The sequence below is a fragment of the Montipora foliosa genome, chromosome 2 (assembly GCF_036669935.1).
Source record: "Montipora foliosa isolate CH-2021 chromosome 2, ASM3666993v2, whole genome shotgun sequence".
Taxonomy (NCBI): Eukaryota; Metazoa; Cnidaria; class Anthozoa; order Scleractinia; family Acroporidae; genus Montipora; species Montipora foliosa.
In genome coordinates this window covers 25842842-25852841 of record NC_090870.1, presented here as the reverse complement: position 1 = coordinate 25852841, position 10000 = coordinate 25842842, and the positions used below count along the sequence as shown (strand labels likewise).

General features: G+C 40.8%; 2 protein-coding genes across 2 annotated transcripts in view; one reads left to right on the top strand and one right to left on the bottom strand.

Moving 5' to 3' along the window:
* Positions 1-606, top strand: part of LOC137990618 (uncharacterized) — a 1989-nt gene extending 1383 nt beyond the window's left edge. Inside the window, exon 1 of the mRNA XM_068835736.1 lies at positions 1-606. This exon is cut by the window's left edge and continues 1383 nt beyond it. Coding sequence (XP_068691837.1) covers positions 1-180 — 180 coding nt within the window. The 3' untranslated portion in view covers positions 181-606.
* A 932-nt stretch (positions 607-1538) lies between these two features.
* LOC137990619 (uncharacterized) overlaps positions 1539-10000 on the bottom strand; it is a 28141-nt gene continuing 19679 nt past the window's right edge. Inside the window, exons 2-7 of the mRNA XM_068835737.1 lie at positions 5816-6003; positions 4075-4202; positions 3731-3949; positions 3318-3497; positions 2821-2949; positions 1539-2274 (exon numbers count right to left, since the gene is read on the bottom strand). Of these exons, the coding sequence (XP_068691838.1) occupies positions 1708-2274; positions 2821-2949; positions 3318-3497; positions 3731-3949; positions 4075-4202; positions 5816-5876 (1284 nt within the window). The 5' untranslated portion in view covers positions 5877-6003 and the 3' untranslated portion in view covers positions 1539-1707. The remainder of the gene's footprint in view (positions 2275-2820; positions 2950-3317; positions 3498-3730; positions 3950-4074; positions 4203-5815; positions 6004-10000) is intronic.

Here is a 10000-nt window from a genome sequence, read left to right as displayed (position 1 = left end):
TCCTCTCCTGAAGAATCTTTAATGCTGTTAAAGAATCGAACCGTCCTTCCCCCAGCCTCACAGCTTCCAGCCAAAATAAATCCTACAGGGCTGAGCCAAGAACGCAAGCAGTATCTTTATCGAGAAATCCGACAGTTTTGCAAGCCTGGAACAGAGGATCTGGTTGCACCAGCTCCATGAACGTATTAATGTCAAAAGAACTAAAAAATATTGTTTAGAAACCCAAGAATTATTGTTGTTTAGCCACTTCGAAATTTGGGTCCTAATATTTTGCAATTTAATTCCTCAGTTTTGGCTCTAAGTACGGTATTTATTCTTTAAACTACACCGCCACCGCAATAATCAGAACTCCTAGCGTGAACAAGACCTTTAATTATGTAAGACAACAGCTGTGAAGCAAAACGTAGCAAAACAGAGCCGACCGTTTGAAATACAGTGCTAAATTTCAGTTGCAATAAATTCAAAGGAGTTTCGCTATGAGTTTACTTTGAATTTGCAAGCTGCGAGATTTGAATGCGTCAAGTTATGATCCTCTAACTGCACTGTTTGCTATCGCCCCACAAGACCCATTCTTGCCGCAAACTTGTCAGAAGCCGACAAGTGAAGATTTTTGTTGTCTGTCGACAGAAAGTCCGCTAGTGTGCGGTGGCCTTGCATGTCATTCGCAGTCGCAAAAAAAATTTTTTTTTAACTGTACGGGGGGTAAAGATAAGAAATGCGTCGTTAACAGTAAACTTAAAGATAATTATTGTGTGAAGTCCTTCTCTTCCTCTTTCACTGTGAATAGAATAATTATAACACACCAAACCAACGCGATGGCCAGTGTGCGGGAGACGAAACGCGCGAATTTTCGAGCGAAATTTCGTTGTGACATAGCGAAATTTCGTTGCGATATAGCGAAATTTCGAGTGCTTATCAAAAGTTTGCAGTGAGCATTTGCATTTACATTTAAGTTAACGTTCAAAAAAGGTTCCGGCGGAGCCCTCATAAGAGACCACCCCGGGAATACGAGAGCTTTTAGGAAAAGTCTCTAGGATTTTAAAATTATTATTGATGGTAGAAGTGAGAACGCATGTTTTATGAGTCAAATGAGTCAATGAGACTCACAGTCAATATAGCAGTAATTTGTTAATTAAGCCTAAGCCCTCGTTTCAGTGATTAGGCCTAAGCACTCTCGGAAATTTTAGCTTTCATTTTATGGTTTAATTAACTGCACTAACTCGTTGACTCATTGACTCATAAAGACTTGACACTCGAAAAGATAACGTTCGGGAATGCACCTATTAAAAAGTGGAACCTTCTCTCTTCGTTTACGGGAATGGTCAATTAGAATTGAACGTGTAGCTGCTGCTTAAAACTCTCACACGCTATTTATTTATTACCCTCCTACAATATCTCAATTTCTTGACTTAATTTGTTGAATGTTTCTTTTTTCTTTGCGTGATACTTGCGTGACTTGAAAACCAAGAATAGTGGGCATGTAATCAAATCCGAAATGGCGTCTGTCAACAACGACAATTCGAATGTATTTCTTGACAAATAAACGCTTTATTGATGGCTTTACCCAATTTCCACGCGTGATAACACATTTTACGAGACTCTTGAACATTTGTTCAACAAGAAAGCTTATAATATTTGTAAAAAGGCTAAATGAACAGTTGACTATAAAAATAACATTTGCCAGACTAAAGATATAAACGAAATTGACTACAAGGTACGTGCAGATGGAGAGGCTGCTAACAACGTTTTTCGCGCAGTGCGGCACTTTGAATTGATTTTGCCTTTTACGAACCTCCAGGCTTTCTCTTTCTCCTCGTTCGTGCTCACAGGAAATTTACTGAACACTAAAACTTTGAGGGAGTTTAATTTAGCAGAGTCGAGACGCTTTTTGTCGTAACTGCCATCAGTGTTGCTTTCCGCCAGTTCTTCTTTCGTAAAAAAATGTGGCAACAGCTTTAAGGCACACAAGTGCCTTTCGGTCTCTGACTTTAATAGAGCCTGCCTTATGGTTTTCACCCTTGTTGGTGTAACACAAGTGCTTATTATTTCTTCACCGACTTCTTGGGGAAGGCTTCCTTGTTTGGCACCAGAATTATCCTTATCAGTAGTAGGCTGATACTCCTCACGTAGTTCGTTCAAGGTGAGATGATCTATGGTGGTTAGTTCTGCACTCTCGGCTGCTGGTGGGTCTGTCGTGTTTGCGATCTCGGCTGCTGGTGGGTCTGTCGTGTCTGCGATTTCATCATCCCATTCACGAATGACTGTGGATTCGAGCTGGTGAAAATTTCAACAAACAGAGAAAATTAATTGAAAACAACTAGCAATGGCGACTGTGTCTGTGTCAAATACTGCCGCGAAAATTGTTGAAGAGTGCAACTGGAAGTCTACGTTAATACCTTGGGGTTGGGAATGGTCGTGGCTGAGTTTTGTTGCAAATCAATCACATTTCATTGACAAGCGTTGACAGTTACCGACATGATTCCTATTGTTTAGCTTTACCCAATTTCCACAGGTGATCAACAAGAAAGCTTAATATTAGTAAAAAGGCTAAGTGAACAGTTGACTATAAAAATATATATCATTTTCCAGACTAAAGATATAAACGAAATTGAATACAATGTACGCTGTTAACAATGTTTTTCGTGCAGTGCGGCACTTTGAATTGATTTTGCCTTCATAAAAAATTAATTGAAAAAACTAGCAATGGCGACTGTCTGTGTCTGTGCCAAATACTGCCGCGAAAATTGTTTACCAGTCGAGATATTTTTCGTTCTCAAAGATGCGTTCGAACACAAGAAAACATTATTTTTGAGTTCTTACCGGGTTACACTGGTTGAAAACAATTTGCCCTTCCAGTACATTAAGACGCCTTTCAAGGTCTGAAGCACTCGAATTTCTCGCGATGCCCTCCTCAATTCTTGAGACGGAGGTCTGTAGCTTCTCCAGAAGCTGCAACAATAAAGCGATAGTAGGTCAGAGGAAAATAGAGTTCATCAGAGTACGTTTGGGTTCTCGTCTTTTTATTGGGTCGGCAGCTAGATCTCTTTTTTTCCCTCCTACTCAAGGGCGTAGCACGGCCGACATTTACATTCTTGAGAATGGAGTGGGAGGGAACCAAGGCTTATTCCGTGACTGAAATGCCAGCGGATCAATTGTTCCGTTTCGTGAGCAAAATAAGGCGATATGACTTCTTGTTAGTTTGAGGATTTAGTGCGTAAGTTGTTACTGACATACCCAAGTCCAAAAAGAAAAAAAAAAGGCCAACAAACGAAAACCCCGCTAAAGCTAAAGCAAAATAAGACCTTAGGATACATTACCTTGTCAAATTTTTCTTGCATTTCCACCTGCTTGTCTAGGATCTGAACGTTGAGTGCCTCGATCCTTTCCAACCTGCTTCTCAGCTCATGGCACTCTTCTGATTTGGCTGCCAGCTCCTGGTGCAGAAGGTTGACAAGGTCCTCTTGGTGGCGGGTACAGTCACCGCTAACTTCAACAGACTAAAAGAAAGAAAAATCAAATAATTATAAAATGATCGAAAGACTTCACATGCTTTCATTGAGGAGCTTTCAATCGTTTCCATGTGCTAAATACAACGGTTATTTATCACAAACTAAGAAAATTCCGGACTTTGCTTTCTAACGAATAGGCTATGTATTGATTGAGAGAATGTAAATTTCGCGATGTGCGATCATGATGTCACTTGTTATCTCCAATATATAATAGTACTAACCGTTTTGGCAGGCGCCACTTCCGATATTGGAGGGTCAATGGGCAGCGCGATGTTTTCCTTCCTTGTGGCCTTATCTGACTTCCCCTTATCTGGGCTCAATGACTCTAAGTCCAGTACTTTGGTTCTCTTTGCTTCACGATTCAATTTCCATTCGAGCTCCCGCTTCTTCTGTTCGGTTAGAAAGTCCTCGTAAGGATTGGTACTGTTTACTTCGATAGGCTGAAAACAGGAAACTTGAAACAGTTAGACCGTCCTCTATTTTACGTTGTATTGGAACATTTTGGCGCTGAGGAAATTCATGGGTAAACTGAACTCGCACAAATGCAAACACAAGCTATACCAACCTTTTTGGAGCGCGCCACTTTCTTTTTCGGAGTTTCGATAAGTTTTGTGGCCTCCTTCTGCTCAGCTACAGCAGGTAGGTTCTTCTTCGACCATTCCAAGTCTTTCGCGCTGAGAACCTTCACGTCATCTGCAAAGACAACGTTCATGATGAGATAACAGTTTGGTTCGTTCAAGTAAACAAGCATCAATTTAGTTGGTTTATGGTCACCTCGCCACCAGGAAGACTCGCCACTAGTGTACTCGCCACCAAGGGTCACATCAACTTTTTAATTTTTTTTTTCTAGTCCTAGATTAGGTATTTTTTCCTCAATTGCAAACGATAAACTTAACAGTGAAATTTTCTCGTCCAAATGGCATCGCTTGGAATCACCAAGGGAGAACGAAGCTTTTATAGTGCGGAGTTTCGAAAAGTTTTGAAAACCGGGAAATGCGCCAACTGATCGATCGGAATAAAAATTACGCCTCGGAAAATATCTTATTAGGCTTGGATTATGAAAACTATTAACGGATCGAGCAAATGCATACTCAAGGCGAGTCTTCTCCTTATAAAAATCAACACAGCTTCGCCTTCCACTAAATAATGTCCTTGTAATGATTTATTACAGCAGACGTAAGGCAAAGAACTTGAAGAAACTGAAATTGCTACAATCATTTCTCAAGTAGAAAACCTAATAGCTAAAAGGTGATTGCATATTGGTGGCGAGTTTGCTGGTGGCGAGTCTTCCCGGTGGCGAGATGACTAGTTACTCACTTCGGAGTGTTTAAGACGAGTTGACCAATAGTCAGTTGCGCTAGTATGGAAGATTTTTGCACGGATGTTACAGAGCAATCGCACTGTGCTTTTAAACACAAGCTGAATCCAGTAATATGTTGATCATACAACAGTAATAAAATTTATAAATTGCGGATTGCACGTTTGCACACGGTTCTCAAAAATGAAGTTGACTTCCGTTCAAGTTATGCGCGCACTCGGATAGAAAACGAATATTTAGAAATTGTCATAAACCAATTGGCACAATAACTGGTCACTGGCAGTGGTTGTTTACTCGATCTGTTCAGACAAAACGTGATTAGGAACGTGGTTTCGGGCGAATGAGAAAAATTATTCTGCTCTGACAGCGGTAAAGCGCGGCCGGCGAAGCGGTGCAATTGACTTTTGTGTGAACCCAAGAATGGCCGTTTTTATACTAGAGACGCATCATTCGTCTGGGACAAACTTGGCCGGCTGGCTGCTGCAAGAATTTCGATTCTTTCTCAAAAATAGCATTAAATTTGGAACGAGGAGTTTGGCATTTCTTGGTTATAGTTTCAAAAAAGAGTTGTTACTCCTGCTCTGACAGCGGTAAAGCGCGCCCGGTGAAGCGGTGCAATTGACTTTTTTTTCGCGGCTGCGCCTGCTTGGCTAAAATATATTTAAGTTATGGGTGTTTTTCCCCCGTATATGAAATAACGAAATAAAAAAAGGGAAAATATCATGTTATTTGTTGTTGTTTTAAAAACAGATCAATCCCGCGTTGTCTTTGGTTCGTGACAAATCATTGCGTGCTCCAAACAAATAACACTGTGACTAGCGCTTCGAATCCACAAAAAGCTCATTCCACTAAACATTTTACTGATAATATAAGGCAAAAATAGTTTAGTCCTGTCCTGTAGCGATGATTTTCGTCCAGATCAAGATAACTTGCTCAAAAAAAAAGAAGATAAAAGATAACTTGTAAACAAAGTTGCTCTTTGACTTACCGTCCAAGGCCAGGATTTCTGCGTCTACTTTTTCTCCATTCCAGTTCACAGTGACTACCATTCCCACACTGAAGTCCAGTTGTTTTTCAATGATGACACGAGTTGGTGCGATCCCAGTTTTTTCCTCTTCACGGAAGTAAAATAACGCATTTGATGGACGCTTGTAGCCAGTTCGTTTGCACAGAAGTCTGATAGACATGATTACTGAATATAAACCCAGGAATGACACTAGATAGCAACTGATATCGCAAGCTTTAGCAAGACGAGTTTGATGATTTTGATGGTTACCTCAAATCATTTTATACGTTTCGTTGGATCGAAAATCCATCATTTTAATTGGACAAAACAAAACGTTTTTGTTTTTCACTTAACATATGAATCACTCATAAGATATTGTAAGTGGTCAGGGAAATTTAATGCATGATTGACCAATCATTCCTGAGAGGTTTGCTTACTTCAATGTAATATATTATCAGAAACCCATAAGGGTTGAAACGTGTAACGTACAAGGTACGGCCGGTGACTCGCGAGGAGCGAGTTCATACGCCCTTTCACAAGATGGACTTCAGGTTAAACACAAGTTTTTTGGTTATGGAAAAGTCGCGAATATCAATCTATGCGAAAATCAATAACATCGAGAAAATAATAAAACGATGCGTTATAAATAGCTTCTACTTTTCAAATGCCGCATATAAATTATTGGAACATACACGCAGAACCCAGCACTTCCGTTCCAGTTCAGTTAGATAACCCCAGATCCCAAATCTGCTAAGCCGCCTGATTTCACGTATATTCTTCAAGGTACGGCCGGTGACTCGCGAGGAGCGAGTTCATATGCCCTTTCACAAGATGGACTTCAGGTTAAACACAAGTTTTTTGGTTATGGAAAAGTCGCGAATATCAATCTATGCGAAAATCAATAACATCGAGAAAATAATAAAACGATGCGTTATAAATAGCTTCTACTTTTCAAATGCCGCGTATAAATTATTGGAACAAACACGCGGAACCCAGCAGTTCCGTTCCAGTTCAGTTAGATAACCCCAGATCCCAAATCTGCTAAGCCGCCTGATTTCACGTATATTCTTCAAGGTACGGCCGGTGACTCGCGAGGAGCGAGTTCATACGCCCTTTCACAAGATGGACCTCAGGTTAAACACAAGTTCTTTGATTATGGAAAAGTCGCGAATATCAATCTATGAGAAAATCCATAACATCAAGAAAATAATAAAACGATGCGTTTACATAGCTTTTACTTTTCAAATGCCGCATATAAATGATTGGAATATACACGCGGAACCCAGCAGTTTCGTTCCAGTTCAGTTAGATAAGCCCAGATCCCAAATCTGCTAAGCTGCCTGATTTCACGTATATTTTTCAAGGTACAGCAGTTCTCAAAAATCACAAATATCTCGGCGGGCCGAGATTTCGAGATTTTGCTGCTGTTTGTCGCTCATGCATGTCAGCGAAACAAAAGATTCGGCATGTCCAGAGGATAAAACAATCTCTCGCCTTCGACAAATTAGGCAGGGAAAGGACAAATAACAAATCTCAGACGAAGAAGGATTTGAGGTTAAGGTTTACAGTATTTGGTTTCTTTTAATAACTTATGGGAATTTTATGAATAACATAAAACATGCATAGTAGATACGGGTCACGCATGGTCACGCGTGACTTGGTTGAGTCGTGCGGACAGTGTTGGACCGCATACTGTAAACTATTCCACCGTTTTTGGGAAAGTTTTTGTGTTAAACTCGACTCTCTTTTAAAGAGCATATCGATCATCGAAATGTTGACAGCAAAGGCAGAAAGATTCTGAAAAAAGCACCGTGTCATTAGGGCCTCGGCAACCGTAATATTAACACTCTCAGGAGTTTAGAAAGCTCACCCGCTCCGAAAAGGACGAGTTATTCGATCGGCTCAAGATTTTCCTGCGTACTTCTGCCGATGTTCAGCATGGATATACGAAAGCTCGAGTTATTCGAAGGGCTGAAGATTTTCGTTTGTACTTCTGCCGATTTTTTGCATGGATATAGGAAAGCTCGAGTTATTCGAACGGCTCAAGATTTTCGTTGGTACAACTTACTGCCGATTTTTTGCACGGATATACGAGCCGTGCTCACGGGTGGCGAGTATTTTTAAACGGATACCCCGAGAGTTTGAACGACCGACTTTTATTTTTGCACGGGAAGTTGAGTCGTGTAAACGACATGTCAGGTCGTTCTCACGGCTTACGTAGAGCTTTGAACGACTATCGACTACTACTACTTTTAACGGCCCCTTGCGTGCTGGGAAACAAGCTTCGGAAAATTCAATTTGCTAAGTACCATATTTGAAACAACAAGAGCGAGGGGTTTCCAAATGTGGTACTTACCACTGAAACATTCAATCAATCAGTTCACACTGAATATTCGGAAGCTGTGAACGCGCGTTACACGTTTCAACCCTTATGGGTTTCTGATATTATCCATGATGAACTATGTGGCTGTGCCTTCGAAGTCGATGCTACTGTAGCATCTTCTTGGCAGATTGACCTGGAGTCAATCTATGCGAAAATCAATAACATCGAGAAAACAATAAAACGATGCGTTATAAATAGCTTCTACTTTTCAAATGCCGCATATAAATTATTGGAACATACACGCAGAACCCAGCACTTCCGTTCCAGTTCAGTTAGATAACCCCAGATCCCAAATCTGCTAAGCCGCCTGATTTCACGTATATTCTTCAAGGTACGGCCGGTGACTCGCGAGGAGCGAGTTCATATGCCCTTTCACAAGATGGACTTCAGGTTAAACACAAGTTTTTTGGTTATGGAAAAGTCGCGAATATCAATCTATGCGAAAATCAATAACATCGAGAAAATAATAAAACGATGCGTTATAAATAGCTTCTACTTTTCAAATGCCGCGTATAAATTATTGGAACAAACACGCGGAACCCAGCAGTTCCGTTCCAGTTCAGTTAGATAACCCCAGATCCCAAATCTGCTAAGCCGCCTGATTTCACGTATATTCTTCAAGGTACGGCCGGTGACTCGCGAGGAGCGAGTTCATACGCCCTTTCACAAGATGGACCTCAGGTTAAACACAAGTTCTTTGATTATGGAAAAGTCGCGAATATCAATCTATGCGAAAATCCATAACATCAAGAAAATAATAAAACGATGCGTTTACATAGCTTTTACTTTTCAAATGCCGCATATAAATGATTGGAATATACACGCGGAACCCAGCAGTTTCGTTCCAGTTCAGTTAGATAAGCCCAGATCCCAAATCTGCTAAGCTGCCTGATTTCACGTATATTTTTCAAGGTACAGCAGTTCTCAAAAATCACAAATATCTCGGCGGGCCGAGATTTCGAGATTTTGCTGCTGTTTGTCGCTCATGCATGTCAGCGAAACAAAAGATTCGGCATGTCCAGAGGATAAAACAATCTCTCGCCTTCGACAAATTAGGCAGGGAAAGGACAAATAACAAATCTCAGACGAAGAAGGATTTGAGGTTAAGGTTTACAGTATTTGGTTTCTTTTAATAACTTATGGGAATTTTATGAATAACATAAAACATGCATAGTAGATACGGGTCACGCATGGTCACGCGTGACTTGGTTGAGTCGTGCGGACAGTGTTGGACCGCATACTGTAAACTATTCCACCGTTTTTGGGAAAGTTTTTGTGTTAAACTCGACTCTCTTTTAAAGAGCATATCGATCATCGAAATGTTGACAGCAAAGGCAGAAAGATTCTGAAAAAAGCACCGTGTCATTAGGGCCTCGGCAACCGTAATATTAACACTCTCAGGAGTTTAGAAAGCTCACCCGCTCCGAAAAGGACGAGTTATTCGATCGGCTCAAGATTTTCCTGCGTACTTCTGCCGATGTTCAGCATGGATATACGAAAGCTCGAGTTATTCGAAGGGCTGAAGATTTTCGTTTGTACTTCTGCCGATTTTTTGCATGGATATAGGAAAGCTCGAGTTATTCGAACGGCTCAAGATTTTCGTTCGTACTTCTGTCGATGTTTTGCATGGATACACGAAAGCTCGAGTTATTCGAACGGCTCAAAATTATCGTTGGTACAACTTACTGCCGATTTTTTGCACGGATATACGAGCCGTGCTCACGGGTGGCGAGTATTTTTAAACGGATACCCCGAGAGTTTGAACGACCGACTTTTATTTTTGC